Source organism: Cynocephalus volans, chromosome 2 (genome assembly GCF_027409185.1).
Source record: "Cynocephalus volans isolate mCynVol1 chromosome 2, mCynVol1.pri, whole genome shotgun sequence".
NCBI lineage: Eukaryota > Metazoa > Chordata > Mammalia > Dermoptera > Cynocephalidae > Cynocephalus > Cynocephalus volans.
Window position 1 is genome coordinate 169,518,346 of NC_084461.1, and position 18,318 is coordinate 169,536,663.

Consider the following 18,318-nt stretch of genomic DNA (forward strand, 5'->3'; position numbering starts at 1 on the left):
CAGCTTTATTTCCTAGGAGCACTGAAAATACAGGGAGAGGGAAGCAATCTTCTAAATGTGAATAAACTTTTACACTTAATGAAGACGTGGCATCTCAGAGAAGATGTTAACCCTGCAGATCAAACCTCTGGAGCCCTGGGAGTTGCCAGGCAGGCAGCAGGAACGGGGCTCCCAGACAGGACTTGTTTTTAGGGTGAAAAAGAAGTTTCCTTTGCTGGGTGGATTTGATTTTTCAGGCACGTTGGTCTTGGTCTTCTCCTCTCTCCAGGCTTCTACTCATGAACTAAGACCTGTCTCAAATTCACCTCCCGCCGATGCCTTCCCAGTGCTCCCAGACAGGAGGGCACTCGGTGTCTCCTCAGCATCGCGGGTGTTGCGTTAATAGGGTCGTTACCATCTTAGCTGTTTGATGTGCTATTCTTGCCTCTGAACAGGGTGGGAATTTTATCTTGTGTAACTTATTCTTAATCTCTGGCATCTGGAATATTGCTTGGAAATTAATAATTGCTCCATAAATGATTGTCCCCAAGTGCATATTGAGGACAGATCTGAATGTCTCGGTGAGTCCCCTTGCTAAAAGAGGATTGTGTATTTGCTTTCCAGTTATGTCATCGAGTCCCACCGTTGGATCTTCCAGTACGTCCTCCATCCTCCCGTTTTCCTCTTCGGTATTTCCTGCTGTCAAGCAGAAGAGTGCCTTTGCCCCTGTCATCAGGCCCCAAGGCTCGCCCTCACCCGCCTGCTCCAGTGGCAATGGAAACGGATTCAGAGGTAAGCGGAGGTACCACCTTGGGAGTGAGCGCGATCCCTGTGCCACAGGCCCAGCAGAGTAAGAGTGGTGGTGCATGCTTTTATAGCTCTGGCCGTCTGCCTGCAAAGAGGTGCTTTGGTGTTTTCATCATGGGACATGGATGGCTTATCCCGCGGGGCTAGTGCTCCACCAAAAAGCAAGATGGGAGAATTACTTTGTGGGGTAGCTGTGCAGGGCACAGAATTAACCGTGGTAAAGCCATACGATACTCCTGGAGTGTTTGGACTCCCCATTGCTTTGTGTCCACCAAGCCATTCCACTGTTTCCCAGAAGGAGCCTGCTCACCCTGCAGGATGCCACATGTGATAACTGCTCACCTGGTTGGCTTGCCATGTGTAGCACGCACACAGTCCACAGCCACGTGGACAGATCCACAGGGCCACCAGTGAGTTCTGAGCATTCTGGTTACACGTTTGCCAAATTGACAGCAGGTGCCTGCTCAGGGGAGGGGTGGGGAAGAAAGAGAAAAAGGCCTTCTGTGTCTAAGAGCAAAAATTAATATCACCTGTCAAAGCCATTTCTGAGCAGTGTCCTACAACAGAATGTGACATGACGTAACACGAAGGTGGTGAGTACAGGAGCATCTGAGCATCTCACCATGTGTGGGAGTGGCTGACAGCAGAAGAACAGGTTGGGAACTGCTGGGCACAAGGCTCCCGAGTGACCCATGTTATGTTAGGCTGCTCCTCGCATCTGGACATGAAAACCTTCATGACAAGCAGGGTTGGATAAGACCAAAAAGGGCAGAGGTCTGGTTAACCCCTCATGGACCAGAGCCTCTGAGGTCAGAGAGCTTGCTGGGCAGCTCTGGATGGGCTGTGCTGTCCTGGGGCGGCACCTGACTGGTAGCTTGATAATAATGTATGGGTTCCTAATCCTTTGGGGACATCTGCGAGGGGTCACTCTCCAGTGGTGGTTGTGCAGAGCTCCGGGAGGTGCGTTAGGTTCCTGTTCCCTCCTGCCACTAGAGATGATGGCATCTCCTCCAAGTCAAGTGACTTGACAGAGACACTGTTAAAACCAGAACCCAGCACTCAAAGGAGTCGCTGAAAATTCTTTTACTTCTAGCTAGACAAAGCATCTGGATCTACATGCCTCCCAACATGTGGGTCATTGGAAACATCTGTATATTTGATAGAACTTATTTTTTTTGTTTCCACCCAGATGTTTAATCCACCTGCCCCGTCACTTGTCAAAGACTAGTGGTTTCCACCCACTGTTAGGGGCCTGCCCAGAACTTTTTTCTTAGTGGCTTCATCTCCAGACAGGCAGTAATGATGTTACCTCCTCTTTCGAAGTTCTCTGGTTTTTTTCGTGGACCTTAAACCAAGTGGTGGCCAAACAAGTGTCATGGGGAGAATGCAGAGTGAGAGGGACAGGAAAGACCAGGACTACAGACGATACTCCTCCACAGTGGCATGGGAGGAAGACAGGAAGGACTTGGCCCTTTCTTCCTTTCTGGAAACTCAGCAAATATGTTCAGCTTCACTTTAAGGAAAACAGTCCTCCTCCTCCACCTGCCACGCCTCTCACCTCCTCCCTTGCAGTGCACTAAGTTTGGGGAAGCAGATCTGGGTGTCTCAGATCTTCCCTGTCTGTTCTGGCCAGGGAGACTCACTTGTAGGGTCTGCCTGGCTCCCAGCCTACAGGGACACCAGGGCAGATTTTGCAGCGGCTTCCCCGGCCTGCAGTCCCCACCCTGCGTCTTGGTGCGTGCCCAAGACACCCCGCAGCGTTACTGAAATCAGGCTGGATTCAGCCTGGACAGCTGGAGGGGAGCCTTGAGTGGTCTCAGTGAAGTTCCCTGTGGTGCCAGCCATAGCAGAAATAGCCAGAAAATCCTGACCAGGGTCTTCAGCCCTGCAAACTTCCAGTCCCCACTGGTCAGGCGGCTTGGGCTGAGGGTGGCTGAGCTGCGTGTTCTTGGTTGCATCTGCAGGAGGGACGCTAGGGTAGTTACAAGTGTGCACAGGCTCTGGGCTCGAGCTTCATTTCTATAGAATCACTGTAAAGTCCCAAATCTCTTTTTAATGCTGTAATTCCATCTAAACCTCTCTGGAGGGGAAGCAGAAAGGTGAGAAAGAGAAGGAAAGAAATATGTGTCAGCGTAAGGTTGTAGCCTAAGAAAAAATTGCAGAGAACTATGAAACTGTGAAGTGGTGTGTAGAGAAATAGAACTTTGAGGGGAGCCCTTAGAAGAGCGTTAGACTCGACTTCACCTGGCTTGTGCTGGGGTTCTAGCTCTGCACTTTCCAGCTGTGTGAATCTGTGCAAGCCATTGGCATGTCAGAGCCTCAGTTTCCTAGTCTGTTAGATGGGAAACTTGGTAGCCATCTCCAGAGGTCGTGAATGAACTGTGTGAAGAACTGAGCAAGGTACAGGACATCTCACCCAGCCTGGCAGGGAGAAGGCTGCGCTGACAGCTTCTGAGCTCTGGCCTCCTGCTTGTCCCCATTTGGGACCAGGTGAAGTCACTGTCCAGCGTTGGGAGGTGCCCCAGAGACACACACAGAGGGAAACCGAGCCGACACTTCATGCATTATTCACAGTCACTGGATGAAGGAATCCTGGCTTCAGGGCCTGAGAGCAGGGAGCTCCATATCTTTACAGACAGGACATGGAAGGGTGGAAGTTTGTTTAGGTATCTGGCTGCTTGCAGGCCAAAGAGAGGCTCTTCTCTAGACTGTTGGAAAGTGAGGTGGCCCTCATCGTGTTCAGAGGGCACGTGCACCCAACACTCCCTAAGACCTGCCAACTGTCATTGAGCACTACATGCAAGGCACTGAGCTGAGTGCTTTACATGAATCACCTGCTTCAAGTCATGCCATTGTCACCGTTTCCAGTTAAGCGGATTGCCCAAGACCACATGACATCTGACTGATGACTTGGACCCAGAGGCCTGGGCATCAGAGACTGTGCTCTGAGAGTCTCCAGGGACAATGATAGTGAAATTCCGCCACTCTTCACCCTTCAGCTATTCCTACTTGTCCCCAGGACCAAGGGGTGATGGTTGCTTTCCCGTGAAATGCCAAGGGTAATATGGAATTAAATGGTCAAAGTGCAGTTAAGCATCCCTATCCCGCAGTGAAAATGCTTGCCTTTTCTCCAGTTAATGTCTGCTTTCTTTCCGTCTCTTGGCCATGGTTTCTATGAGCAGAATGTCGGGGTCACCATCTAGCAGACATGCAGCCCACCCTGTGCAGAAAGCAGATCTAGAAGGAAGGGAAATAGCTGAAATCTGTCGTTCTCTGGCAGGTTGGGGTCTTGTTCTTTGAACAGATCTGCCCTTCCAGAAGATCCTTTGAAAGGGGTTGAGGAGTTTTAAATGTCATAGACAAGTTAAAGTTGAGATCATGAATCAGAATTCTAGTGCCAGAGAGTGATACGTGTGGCAGTCCTCATCCCGCCGGCTATCTCGTTTATCAGGCATTTACCATTGATGAATATAGATTATCAAGATAATATTATACACTATGTGTCTGATTCATTTTCCAGCTCCCTCCAGGAAAAAAAAAAAAAAAAAAAAAAAAAAAAAAAACCCTTCTACACGCTGGGATAATTACTAGGGCTGCTATATCTCCAAATCATCAGGGAGTGTCCAGAATTGAACCACCTTTATTGAAAAGTTACATCGATTCAATATATAGTAATACAGGCAAAAATAATTAAGGCCTTGCTAGCTGTGTAAGACCTTAATCCAGATCTCACAAACATTCAATAAAGGCTGTATAGGCAGGGAAATAGATGCCTGACAATTTTGCCCGAGAGGTCTAGCTGGTGTGGAGAAAAGGAGGAGAAAGAGGGAGATGGGTTGAAGGAAGCAGAGAGAATTTTGGCCATTTGCTTGTAAGCTTAGTAAGCACTATTTTTAGTGAGCAGAACACTTCTTCTATGATATTTGATGCAATATAGTCAGTAAAACTGAAAGAATCAAATTCCAGATATGGTTTGAAGTTTTGATGCAAGGAAACTATCCTGCCATTTTCCAAGGATGTGAAAATTCTATAGGCTCATCATCTGAAATCTGAGACCAGAGGAACATATTTTGCTGTGCGATTTTTCCACATTGTGCTGGACCTGCTTAATTTCCCATATCAAGGAAACTTGGACGTGATTCCACCCAGGCAGGCACTGTCCGCCTCCTCATGACTAGATGGAGGGGGCATTGGTTGCCACACTTGGGTAGGGGTTGAAGAGTGGGGAATGGGGTGACTTTCAAATTAGGAACTAAATCAAGTCTTTTGTTCAGCCTTCGTTAGTGAATGAGCAGTGAGCTCTAAAGGAAGATGAGCTGATTTTTAAGAAAAAAGCACTAATCAAATCTAGTCTAGAATGGATATAAAGAAACCTAGCATGGATATAAAGCCTGATTTGTTACAAATGATGCCTATTAAGTCAACAGGCTCAGTACCTGGAGTTTTCCTTTCCCTGTTCCAGCTAAGTGATGTGGGACAACATAATCTGGAAATTATTTTAACCTACTAATGAAAAACATATCACCCATACATTACAATTTAGTTTGCATGTTTACATCTATTATCTCATTTATGCAACCCATTAATATAAAACAAAAGAAAACACAACTCTTGGCCTCCCAAGCAAAACTTCAACAAGCTTTGCTTGTTTTTCAGTGATTTCATTAGGCCTCCGTGCCTCTGCTAGGCTGTCTGCTAGACCACACCTGGACAAAGTTGGTCCATGTGTCAGCCGAGGGCACTGTCTCCCTGGACTGTGTCAGACTCTGTCATTCACATCCCTGCCCCTCTGTGTTGTTCTAGGCTTTGACATTAAAAAGTCTCTGAGTCTCATTCCTGTGCTATCCTTTCCTTCTAGCCATGACCGGACTTGTTGTACCCCCAATGTAAAGAAGAGGAAGAACTGCTTTCTTAGAGCACAAAACTACTTATTCTGATGCACCGATAATGAGGAAAGCACTATGAGCTCTTTGGGGAGGATGATGCCCCAGAATGAACACGATGGACAGATTTGGGTATGCAACAGCTTGCATCTTACTCGGTCTCTCATTCCCTCTGCAGCTCTGATAGTGGCTACACAAACTGACCCTCTTGGGGACGAGGACAAAAGGTGTCATTGACGTGGTCAGTGCTAAGAGCAGAAATGCAATCCTTTGTTATGAACATTACAAAAATCACCTTCCTATGTTTGTAAAATATTTAAGAAAAAAATTGGCAAACGATTCATGCGTAATATTTTGGATACTATTTGTTTTTCTTTGTAGGAAAAAAAAAGTTGAAAGTTTCTATTTTCTATGAAGCCTTTCAGATACCAATTTAGTTTATGCAGAAAAAAAAAATTGAACAAAACAGGGTACCAGCATGGAAGACTTTCTTAAAACGAAACCTGAATTGAATGAGGAAATGTTGTATGTGTGTTTGCTTATAGTTTAATCTCTTTAAAAAAAAAAAAGGAAAAAATTTAAAATGTTTTACAATTATTTAAATAAATAAACGTGTAACTTATTGTAAGTAGAGGTAGAAATTAAGACCTTTTTTTTGGAAGAGAGAGGAATTTCTCTTCCTGATGTAAAATGGAAATGATGCGAACATGTAATGACAAGTTTTAAAAGTATGTGTTTATTACTGCAGTTACTTACTAGGCTCTTATCCCCCATCCCACATCCCTTCTTTCCCATCATTTTATTGACCCGTGGGCAAGAACTTATGTAGCTTCCTACAGAACAACCCAGTGCAGAAACAGAGACTCATGTACTTGCACATCCATGAATATTCAAACCCGTCATTCATTCCCAGCTCCGTCTGCTTTCTAAATAGTCTTCATGTCCCTTTCGGTGTCACTCTTTGTGCATATTTTTAAAAAAAATCATATTAGCTTTCAAGACTCTCCCCTGAGCAACGCGAGAATTTCTGTGTTATAATGTGTCTCAGGCTTTGCGCATCCTAGGGAAAGAAGTGTCTCACCTGCAAGAAGAGCCAAAGCCACATGACTTTCTTCACCAACGGGTCCCCTTGCAAGTCTTCCTTGCCAGAGCAACACTCCCCCTCTCTGGTTCCCTGGTTCAGCACAGAGGTATAACACCCCACAGAACCCCAGAGATATGGCTGGAAGCAGATCATGCTGTTTCTTGGACCCTTGAGAATCAGTCTTAGAATGTCCAGGTTCTTTCTTCTCTCTGCAAATTTCCCCTTTCATGGCACTAAACTCTCTTAGAAAAAAAATAGATAGTTAGATATGTATACCACTTGACACTGTTTCCGGGCAAGAATGGGATAAGGTGTGGAAGAGGAAATGTTAAAAGCCCTATGCCCCTCTCCTGGTGTTCAAAAAAGTAGAAATCCAGATTCTTGGGAGATTCCAAGATGAGAGGCATCTGTGTTCTAAGCAACACAGTTACCCAGCCTGCTGGGGGCTTTTCATCATTCTGTGACTAGCTGTTAGGGGGGAAAACTTTGCAGTAGTTGATAATGGTGCTTGTTTCTCGAAAGCTTGTGTGATCTAGAGGCACATCCAGACTTATTTAGATTGCCAGTAAGGATGTCATTTTTTTTCCAGGTCAGGATTCCCCATGTAGACTTGTTGGCATCACAGTTCTGGGTTCATGGTTGAGATTCTAACCTTAGAAATGGATACAGCCATCATGGAAAACATCTTTAGTTCATGTGAGCCCATTTGAGAGGACTTCACTACATCTGCACCCCTTCACTTGGTCTCATTGTTATGTACCCACACCTATCCAGCCCCAACTATTTAATCCATTCTGGAATTACCCAATATGACCCATATTATTTCTACAAATATGAGAATCCAAGGTTTTAGAAACCTGGCATGCCTCTAACTATGGCTGACAGTCCCTTGTAGTCCGGGCTTAAAGCTCCAAAGTACACAGAAATACATGAGGAGAAGATCCCCAGTGAAAGGTCTGGTGGAGGGGGCAGAGTGTGTGAAGGACCAATGAACATCACTGTCCAAAAGCAAAGGCAGAACTAAATGAAGTGTGTTTAGAACTGGAGTGGAGCCAATCCAACAGAAGGAAACGTTTTTTTAAGTCGCATTGCTTTTAGAATCTGTGAATTTTGCTCTTGTGTGAAGATGAGTACAGAACTGTCTTCAAGATGATTGTAGAATTGGTGGGTAGCTTTACACCGAAAAATGTGTGTAACTAAATACCAGACATCCTTGACCAATCAGCTAGAACCTTGGCAGCAACAGATCTATTTAATTGTACAAATGTGTGTAAGGATTATTTTTTAGTGGACTAATAAATTAAAAACAAAGCTACTCTGTCCTCTTTAGTCATTGAACCATTCTCGTTCCAGGTTATTTTTGTGCCACTTGGAATATGAGTATTTCTATAGGTAACTACAAATTCTATCCTATCTTTGTAAGAGGAGCTGTGTAAGATTTTTCATTTAAAGGGACAATTTATGTCATTATTTATCTCATTTTTTGTTATAGTGTTGTAATTCTCCCGTTTTTCTTTGCACATTTCAATATGCATGGTTTTAAAACCATTATCTTCTCTACCTTTTGTACAGTAAGGTCTCATTTTCAAACTGTATAGTTTCATTTTATTGTTTTGCTTTGTCAGTTATATACAGTATAAAGTTGCTATGCACAGAGCTTTTTGTAAAGACAGCTTTTTTTGTTTACCGTTTTTAATGGTCTTACTTATGAAAGAATATCTTGTTTGTAAAATGAATATGTCTACTTCAGTTTTAAACTTTAAATTATCCTAACAAAAAAAATAAAATTTTTGTACTGTAAAAATGATTGGTCCTTTGCCTACCCCCCTCCCCCTGAAGTAGGAGAAATTCAGTTTGGTGTTTGCTCTTAACTTTTGGGGATTTTCTATAAACTTCTGGTTCCTGAGCTCTCACTGAGGAAATACTACCGCTTTTGCTAACTTGGAAAGTGTATTAAGGTACTCACGTGGGGGAGAAAATATGAAGGCCTTTGTTCATTTTTCTGTATGTATCAATACATCCATCTGGCCAAATTCCTCCATAAAGAACTTAAAAATCAAACTATCCTATTTACTGTGTTGGGTTTCGGCTGAACAGAATTCTTGAGGTAGGTGGTCATTTGGTCAGTCTACTTTGGATTTGCCTGTTGAACACCTGTTCTAACCTGATCTTCAGAAACTGGGTGAAGAGTTGGAGACTGGAACACAAACACTTGATGCCCATATTAAGTCATAGGAAAGGAGTGAGACACATGCCCGTGGAAGGAAATAATACCCATAAAGGAAGATGTGAAGGACTGTAAGAAGCTCAGAGAAGACAGCCATCACTGAGGGTTGGACTGGTCAGAGAAGGTTCCACAGGGAAGGCAGGGCTGGACAGGGCCTCCAAAAAACCGTGGGAATTTTGTATTGGAGGTTGGTAGTGAGTACTCCATAAGGGAAGAAAAACATTAACGAAGACATGTGAATGGAAACTCTTGAAGCACATTTAGGAGAATTTGGTCGTAAACATGATTTTCAACCACAGCATTCACAAGTCTACTTATAATTGGATTTTCTCATTTCTCTCTATGAGAGTAGAGAGGTCTTCAAACCACATAAATTGCCTTCCTTATGTAAGTGGATGAGATGCCGTTTCTAAATGCTAAACTGTGAAAGCAAACAGTATTTTTGCTTTTCTCAGTGATGACCAGCTCTCTGCCTCGAACACTGTTCCCTTCATCTCTGCATGGCTGGCGCCTTCTCGTCCTTTGGGCCTGGTCGTAAATACTGTCTACTCAGGAGACCCTTGCTGATCTCCAATGATGCAGGTTCTCTGCTTATTCTCTGTAATTTAACTATGTTTGTGTCCTTGTTATAATTTGTGTTCATTTGTTTGTTTCCTTGTTGGTGGTCTGCCCCCCTGTAGACTGAAGGCTCATAAGGACAGGGACCCAGCTCTACCCTGTCATGTGCAGAGGGAGCTGATCTGTCACCAGGGTTAGGAAGTGACATCACTTGGAGAATCCACTCCTTAGGGACCATCTCGCCAGTCAACTAACCAAAAAATTATGACGTGTCTATAACACAGTGCAGTTGGTTGGTTAACAAACACATGAAACTCAAAATGGGAGGGAATTGGAGGTGAAGAGACCTCTGGCTGGTAGCCAGTTGGGCAGGTTGCTTTGTGCCTTGGCCCTGGAACTTATCCCATGTGGAATCTCTTGCTCAGATGGAATTCTAGCACCAGAATCTGGACCTTTTAGAGGATTGTACATTCCATCCCTGTTCTAGATATGACACAATTTGTTAACCACACACTTGAGCCTCAAGGAGCCTTTGGTGCTCCAAACAGTGTTTGCTAAACAGTGAGAAGTTCAGAATGGCTGCAGGGTATCAAATATGAGGGCGATGAAATTTGAAACTTGAAGAATTAGGAGGGACTGTGTCCTAAAGGACCTTGTTCATCATGCCAAGAAGTTCAGACTTCATTCATAGGACTCTCCTGCAGGTAATAGAACACTACTAAAGGAACTTATGTCAAGGAATGACACGATCAACTCTGTGTTTTAGAAAAATCAAAATAACTATAATGTGGATTATGGATTAGAGACAGTAGGTATTGGAGGCAAGGAGACCAATTAGGCCAGGGCCAAAAGACAGCTGATAAGCACCGGTGTGCTGGGCCACTGCTTGTGACTTGTATCTATTCTGACTGGTCACCTGTACCATACCAGTTATTAAATGTTTTTAAATTGCTCCTGCAATTAGGAGATGATTGCAATAGTCCAGACGAGAATGACTCATATCTGAACTGGGGCTTGGCAATAAAGATGGGAAGGAGAAGAAAGATTTGAGAGAAAGCTTTATGGTTTGGCAGGACTTATTGACTAGTTAGATGTCAAAGTCATGAGGAGGGAGCAACTAGGATAACTCCCACTTTGCTAGTTAGACAATCAGATTTTGTAGATGAAGTAGGAAATACAGAGGGGCATATGTTGGGGGAATGGAAAGAGAATGATTTTATTTCATTTTTATTTATTTATTTTTATTGGAACATAGTTGTACATATCTGAGGGGCACAGCATTAAATATTAATATACGTGCAATATATGATGCTCAAATCAGGATAATTAGTATATTCAACTTTATATAATATAATCAGTTTTTGTGGCCCTTTACCGATTCCTCCCTTACCCCAAGAACGACTTTAAATTGGGGCACATCTGCTACCATTTCTCCTTTCCCTTTGTGCTTAGCTGAAGATTGTTTTCCAGCAGTTTATTTAAGAAGGACTTGGGAGAATTATGCTTCTTGGTTCATGAATATTCAAAAAGGATTGCTCTATTTTTATTTGAATGGCTGTTTGGTTGAGTATTAAATTTCTGCAGTTACACTTTATTTGAGGACTTCATAGGGTTTTTTGTTTTTGATGATTTTTAGCTATCTTCTAGTGTTGAATGTTGCTGTGGACATGTCTGAGGCCAAGCCTTTGTTTCTTATGCCCCTCTGTTATTCCAATTATATAAGCAAGACAATCCTGTAATTTATTGTATAAATCATGACACTTTTTGAGAGGGAAGAAGAATACAATAAATAATCATCCCTGCCTAGAAAACAGATGTAATCTGGAACTATCCCATGGCTACCCTATTTAGAAGTGATTTGATCTTTTTTGTCTGTCTGCCCAAAGGAGTCTTTTTTTACATTCAGAGCTCAGTATCTTTACCAGGATATGTCTTGGTGTTGATTGTTCTGTGTCATTTATTTCCCCTGGGATAGTGTTCTCTTTTGATGTATAGATTCAAGCCTTCTTTTATTTCTGGAAACTTTTCTTTAATTACAATATTAAAATACATTCTCTGTTCCTTCATCCTGGTTCTTCTTGCCAGAGACACCAGTTATACCTATGTTGGATCTCTAGTCCCCGTCATTCATACCTATCACGTTTTCTCTAATCACTCTTAACTCTTGGTACACGTGTATGGCCGTTTTTCTCTCTTCTTATTCTTTATGTTCCTTCTAATGTGGCTTTAATTTCTCAAATGGTTTTATTTTTTTCTCTCACTATTTTCATAAGCTGTGCCAGCTGATATCCCACTCTTTTCTATGGTATTGCTTATTTTCATTGAACTATCGCATCTCTGTGTGAGCTACTGTTTTCTAGAGAAAGTGTTCTTTTACTGTTAGTATTGTTATGGAAATGAGCTTGATCAGAATTACCATCAACTCCATGAAAACTTTTTTTTTTCTGGTGAGTGCTCTTCCCTTATCTTTTCCCTTCCCTTTTCCCCATCCTAGTATATGTATATAAATCATATTTTGATACCTTTTTGATAATATTCATCTTTGATGGAAGTGAGTTTTCTCTGGATCAGCTATTTGCCAGAAATTTGAGAGGGAAGGGTCTAGGGTTATGTACCAGGTTAGCAGGAGTTTTTATTTTAGAGATGTGTGTGTGTGTCTGTATGAGAAAGGACAGAGGGAGAGAAAAAGAGAGAGAAAAGGAGAGAGAGATTGACTGCTTTTAGATTTCACTTCTTGTTGGGCAAAATAAACCATCGTTTGTGCAGTTCCTCACAATTCAGACTGTTCTTCCTCACTGACTGACGGCTTCTTACACACCTGGCTTGTCTGGGTAATGCTCTCCTTCAGTTCTGCCTCCTGTGCTTATCTCTCTGCCAAATGGGGTCCAGAGATATGTCTGCAATCAAACCACACGCTCGTTCCTATTGTTTCAAACAGAGGCTGTTTGTTTGGGCCCTTGAGACAGTCCCCTTGTGTCCCCCTAGCTTTGTCTGACATTAGCAGTGAAGTGTTCTTTTGCAGTCTTTACATGTTCCTGTGTGATTTCCACTGCCACTCCCATCCCTTTCTCATAAATTGTAATTTGAGATGACCTAGTTTTATCAATGATAAAATTCATGCTCCTCTTTCTCCTTTCCCTATTTTCTTTTGAGTGATTCTGAGAGGAAATTGGTGGAAAAGGTCTTACAATGGCATTTTAGTCTGGATGCCTTTGTACTCTCTGCATTGCACCATGGTAATGCAAGAAAAAAGGAGAACTACCTTGTGCTATAAATACCTTCATTCTACCAACACATACCAGCTTACCTTTGACCTTGCAGATTACCCTTCATAACCAGCTCTGTGGCCCAGCTCAGTGGCTCCCTTCTTCACTTTCTCCATTGGATTTTGCCAAACTCTAATAATAAGGTATGGGTAATTTCCAAAGCAACAGAAGTCATTTTCCAATTAGAATTTGTTATAATGAATAATACACAAAAAGGATTCACTTCCTGGCTCTTGGAAATCTGTTGAAATGGCACATGAACTGTCATACCATTGGTAGTATTGAAAGGAGTATCTTTTGGTTATTCCCTTAAAACCGATCCTGCTTTGAAGAGCAAAGTCTTATTTTCCATAAATTTTATGAACAGAGCACAGTGTGATAAAATGGAAATATCTAGGATTTAAAGGTCTGGATTCAAATTCAAGTTCTACCCTTCTTAGCTATGTAATCTTGAATAAATTATCTCATTGAGTCTTAGTCTTCTCAAGTGCAAAACAAAGACCATAACAACTACATACATGTGTATATACGTATATGTGTGTATACACACACACGCATATATATATAGTTATTAGGATTAAATGAAAAAATACGTGTACCTTAGAGAATGTAAGCTCAGTGAAGGTTGAATGGGGGTGGCAGTCCTGCTACTTCACTGCTGTATTCCCAGCTCCTAAAATAGGATTTGGTACCAACAGGCACTCAATAAAAAACTAACACCTGAAACATTAAATTGTACTCCATAAATGTGTACAATTACAATGTGTCCATTAAAAAAATTAAACTTAAAAAGAACATTTTAACAGTTGAATGGATACGTAAAAAGCCTATAGTGATAGAGGCTCAGTAAATTCAACAACAAAGCTTCAGCATGGGTTTTTAGGGTCCTACAGACTCAGTTTGAAGCCCAGCTTTTCCACTTGCCGGTACAAGGAGGCAACAAGCTCCAAAGCTCAGCATTCTTGGCTCATCATCTTTGAAAGAGCAGAACATCAGCACCTGGTCCTGCCCAGGATCAGTTAACATCTTTCTCTCAATGGCCCAGCTGCTTATCCAACAGGTGCTAAGAAGGGAGGTGGTCAGCCATGGGGTTCACTCCAGTTGGTTTGTGGTTGACAGGATGAGTAGCAATGGGATCATTATTTGGCCATGGAAACCCTTTGATCCAACAGTAAAAATTAGGGTAGAACAATAGGCGCCATGCCCAGAAAATAGTTCTCAAGTACTCAGCGTGCTGGGGAGGGAGTGGTTCACTCAGGAGAAGCCACAGTCCCAGTTCTTGGTAAGTGAGGATAAAAAAGAGTAAACCATGTGTCCTGACCACCCATCTATGTTTTCTTCCATTAAAAGTTAACAAGAATATTTTGTCATAGACTAGAACATCTGGTGCATTGTGGCTATGACTTCTGAAGACAAAGTAAGCATTGTTTTCAATTCCAGATTTTTGCAGATATGTTTGTTTGAACCCATGGAAAATTGCTTTTATAACAGGAATGAGACCAAAATGACTTTTAATACCAAATTCAAATATTTACCACTTCTGAACTGAGCAAGAGCAGAATATTGCATAGAACACTAAGTGCCTCAAAGGGAACTACATAAATTTTAAACATTAGGGTCATTAAATACTAACAACACTCATTGATAATAATAATGGCAATGACTAATACAGTAAAAATGCTAAACTTCCATTGTCTGTACTGTGGAGTAGCAGAATGAGTGTGAGCATTGGAAACTGGCAGCCCTAAGTTCAAGTCCCAACTCCGCCCCTTACCATAAGTGTACGATTATCAGAAAGTTCTCTTTCCTAGCTGCAATTTCCCCATCTGTAAAAATGGCAGTCAAAGAAACCTTTATGCCAAGACGTTTTTCTTCCAAGATTGTTGTGAGGCTTAAATAAAATAATAAATGTAAAAGTGGCAGACCTAGTAAGAGGTCAGCTCTACCCATTCTTGTTTCTTTCCCTTTAGCCTGGGATAAAAATAAATGTGTTTATCTGGAAAGTCACCCATCACTCCTTCCTTACAACTCCTCCCTGGCAGCACTGAAAAGGGGATTATTAATTAGTCCGTGTTTGTGAAACAGTTAGAAGATGTAAGTGCTGAGTATAGAACAGCATCATTTACATCACAATACATGAGCTGGCTGCTCCTCCAAGTGCATCCATGTAAGGCTGTCCTAATAGATGTGTTTCTGTCATTTGAAAATCAATGTGGGAGTCTTTGGAAAAGGCATGTGTCTGCCTGCCATGCTACCATCAGTCCTGTGCAGGAGGCAGGCATTATAAAAGATAATCCTCTAATAGCCATGGCACTGAGAAACCAATGAAAGGAGGTCAGAAGTTTATCTCATTGAAATCTACAAATAACCCTAAATTCCCTCTAGCAACAAAGTTTTACCAATGAGAAGCGTAGCTGACCCGTTTTGGTTTCACATTGTCTCCTTGCCTGGGCAGATCTTGCAATACGGGAATGGAAGAAGAAATCAACTCCACGTAGACAAAAGCAGTGTTCCTCAAGCCAGGTTCACAGATCGCTGCACAAGGAGTGTGAGGACTGACGGGGGAGTTGGTAGTTGTGAATCCCCAACACTGATTTCTAATACTTGGTTCTCCTCTGCTCCTGGTCACATGGGAATATTGCACGTTCCTGTGTTATTTCAGCAAAACAACATCATCCATCACTGTAAATTAACATTGTTAATATTGAATTTATTGATTTTGTGGTTTTGATTGTTTTTAGTTTGTGAATTATTTTTATGAAAACAAGCATATATAATAGCATGAGAATTTGATCTTAAATTTTAGTTTCGTGCAAATTTTAACACAATTACAGATGCTCCTTGACTTACAATGGGGTTATGTCCTGATAAGCCCATCTTAAGTTGAAAATATCTTTAGTCAAAAGTGTGTCTTCTACTTATGATATTTTCCATTTACAATGGGTTTTCTGGACACGACCCCATCACAAGTGGGGAGTCTACTGAATATGCGTCACTTTTGCACCATCCTAAAGTCAAAAGACTGTGTTGAAACACTGTAAGTCAAGGAACATTTGTATGATATAAACAAATTAAGAAACACTGTGGCCCTTTAAGAATTTTTTGTTATATTTTCTTAATTATAAATTCTTAATTTCTAAATATATTACTCAAATTTGAGGAGCACTGACTATGGGAATGGAAAAGGGGAGGAAATGATTTGGTAATCTACAAATTGGGTCATCATTCCTTGAATAAGCAAGACTTGGCTGCATGTTAATTCCTGTGTTCTGTAATTCTGCATCAATAAAATAAATCTCCATGTATTATTCCAGTATTTCATTTTTGCCTCTGAATTTTTTTAACATTCACAAACCCCAGCCAAGGGCCTATTGAATAATTGTCCCCACATGTAACATTTTCCCGGTGATGTTTTACTTTCCTTGGTCCCAAGAAATATAGAAGTGTGTTTCTAATTATTAGCGGAACCACCTGGTAACTGCACTGTATCGTCTCAATATGACTCATTTAGTATACAGTTTGGTAGAACTCAGTCACATTTGATGCCATCCAAGGAAAATCAGTTGCTACAATGACCTCACATAGCACAAGCTTACCTATAACTAAGGTGATCATATTTTGCAAGCCAACAATCAGAACTTATGACTTGCCAAGTATAAATATATCTGAAATTGGGATTGTCCTGGAAAATCCAGGACATACAGATTTCCATGGCACAAGTTGCAAAAATCACCTACTAAGTGATGCTGTGGTAACTTTACGATCTTATTTTTGGGAACTTAAAGCAACTGTTTCTTGTCTCTGCTGTCCTTATATTTGTACATATGAGCAGAGGCCCAAGAATTTATAACTTCCCTGAATTCATTGAGTATGCAACAGGTGGGCACAGAAATTAACCAGCTATTCTGGGAAACTTATCCCTGGCTTTGCAGGGAAACCAAAAGGAAATCTCTTCCTGCATAATGAGAATTTTACAAAATGGGCCCTTTCTTTAGGCTTTGCAGGATTGGTCAGTAGTAGAGGAGGGTGTCCAGAATCCCAAAGAAATTCTCGCGCATCGGGCTTTTTCTTCTACGTTGAATCATAGGGAAAGGACAGGGGGTTGTTCCTTTGTGAGAGCTCAGGAGAAATGATGGAAGGCGTCAGCTTCTGGGAAATGCCAGCAGCACATGCAGCCTTACCTTGACATTCATGGGGTGGCAGAGGCAGCAGTTGGAGGAGGTGGGGAAGGAACAAAGGAGACACGAAGCCGCAGGCAAAATGCTCCAGGTGTCACGTAGAGGCGCTGGGCTGCTTCTGCGTCTTCGAGCACTGTGTTGGCAAGAGAAACACGAGAGGGAATAAATCTGGGAAGGATATGCTTGCCAGCACATTCTAACCTGGTTTTCTAAAAACTAAGGATTCCAACAATGGTAACAAAGGAATCTACATAAATGCTATTGCCTTTTTGTGGTGTCCTTTCTCAAGCATGGTGGAAATGTTACGATTCTCACATCCCAGCCAAGCTCCCTGCACTTGGGACCTTCATGAGGCATTCCTTCACCCTGGCAAGGCTTAGTCACGTGCATGTGGTACTGAGTCAGGCTCTTTAAAGCCCATGGTGTAGGTGATGTCTGAAGCAAGCAGCGGGGCTGCCATGGAAGGACTTAGAATTGAAAGGATTATTGTCTTGGCTTCTCTGAGACTCTACTCCCTGTTCTGCAAAATGGGCCAACTCCTCCTTACCTCAAAGGGATGTGGTAGGAATGAAATGAGATGACCCCTCTGAACACAGAGGAGAGCAGGACTTGATATGTATCAGCAGGAGTTAACGTTCTTGAATGTGAATCAAGGAATCAGACCCTGTGAGAGAGTGATTGTTTTTCAGTTCCAGAATATTGATAAATAATAGATAATCACTAGGCAATGATGCAAAAGCCTTGCTAAAATTTGTTAGAAGAGCTGAAGAATTCAACTGGGAGAGGTATCTAGTTCCTTTCTGATGACCTTCATGGCAAAAAAGAGACATAAAAAGGGAAAAAATGTTTAAAATGTTTAAAATCCTGGGACAACGGAACTATTCTCAAATTAGATTGTGATGATGGTGGCACTTTAGAAAGTAGACTAAAACTATTAAACCGTGCTGCTGTGAGTGAGTTTTGTGTGTCAACTTGGCTAGGCCGTAGCACCGGGTTACTAAATCCCATACTAATCCAGCTGTTGCTGTGAAGTATTTTGTTGTTGTGGTTCATCTACAATCAGTTGACTTTAAGTAAAGGAGATGACCCGCAATAATCTGGGTGAGCCTCATTCAATCAGTTGGAGGCCTTAAGAACAAACACTGTGGTTTCCAGGAGAAATTCTGTCTCAAGACTGTAGCTTCAACTCCTGCCTGAGTGTCCAGCCTGCTGGCCTGACCTAAAGGTTTCAGACTGGCCAGACCCCACCATTGTGGGAGCCATTCTTTACAATAAATTTTAATTTAATAAATTAAATACACACGCACACACACACACAGACACACTCTGTTGGTTT

General features: G+C 42.0%; 1 protein-coding gene across 5 annotated transcripts in view; it reads left to right on the forward strand.

The window, feature by feature from the left end:
- The window catches only part of EBF2 (EBF transcription factor 2), a 180,941-nt gene extending 175,265 nt beyond the window's left edge, over positions 1 to 5,676 (forward strand). For 4 of the 5 annotated variants that reach the window (XM_063085496.1, XM_063085497.1, XM_063085500.1 and 1 more), the window contains 2 exons: positions 604 to 771; positions 5,645 to 5,676. In XM_063085496.1, coding sequence (XP_062941566.1) covers positions 604 to 771; positions 5,645 to 5,676 — 200 coding nt within the window. The remainder of the gene's footprint in view (positions 1 to 603; positions 772 to 5,644) is intronic. The other variant, XM_063085499.1, reaches the window with a different exon arrangement.
- The last annotated feature ends 12,642 nt before the right edge of the window (positions 5,677 to 18,318 follow it).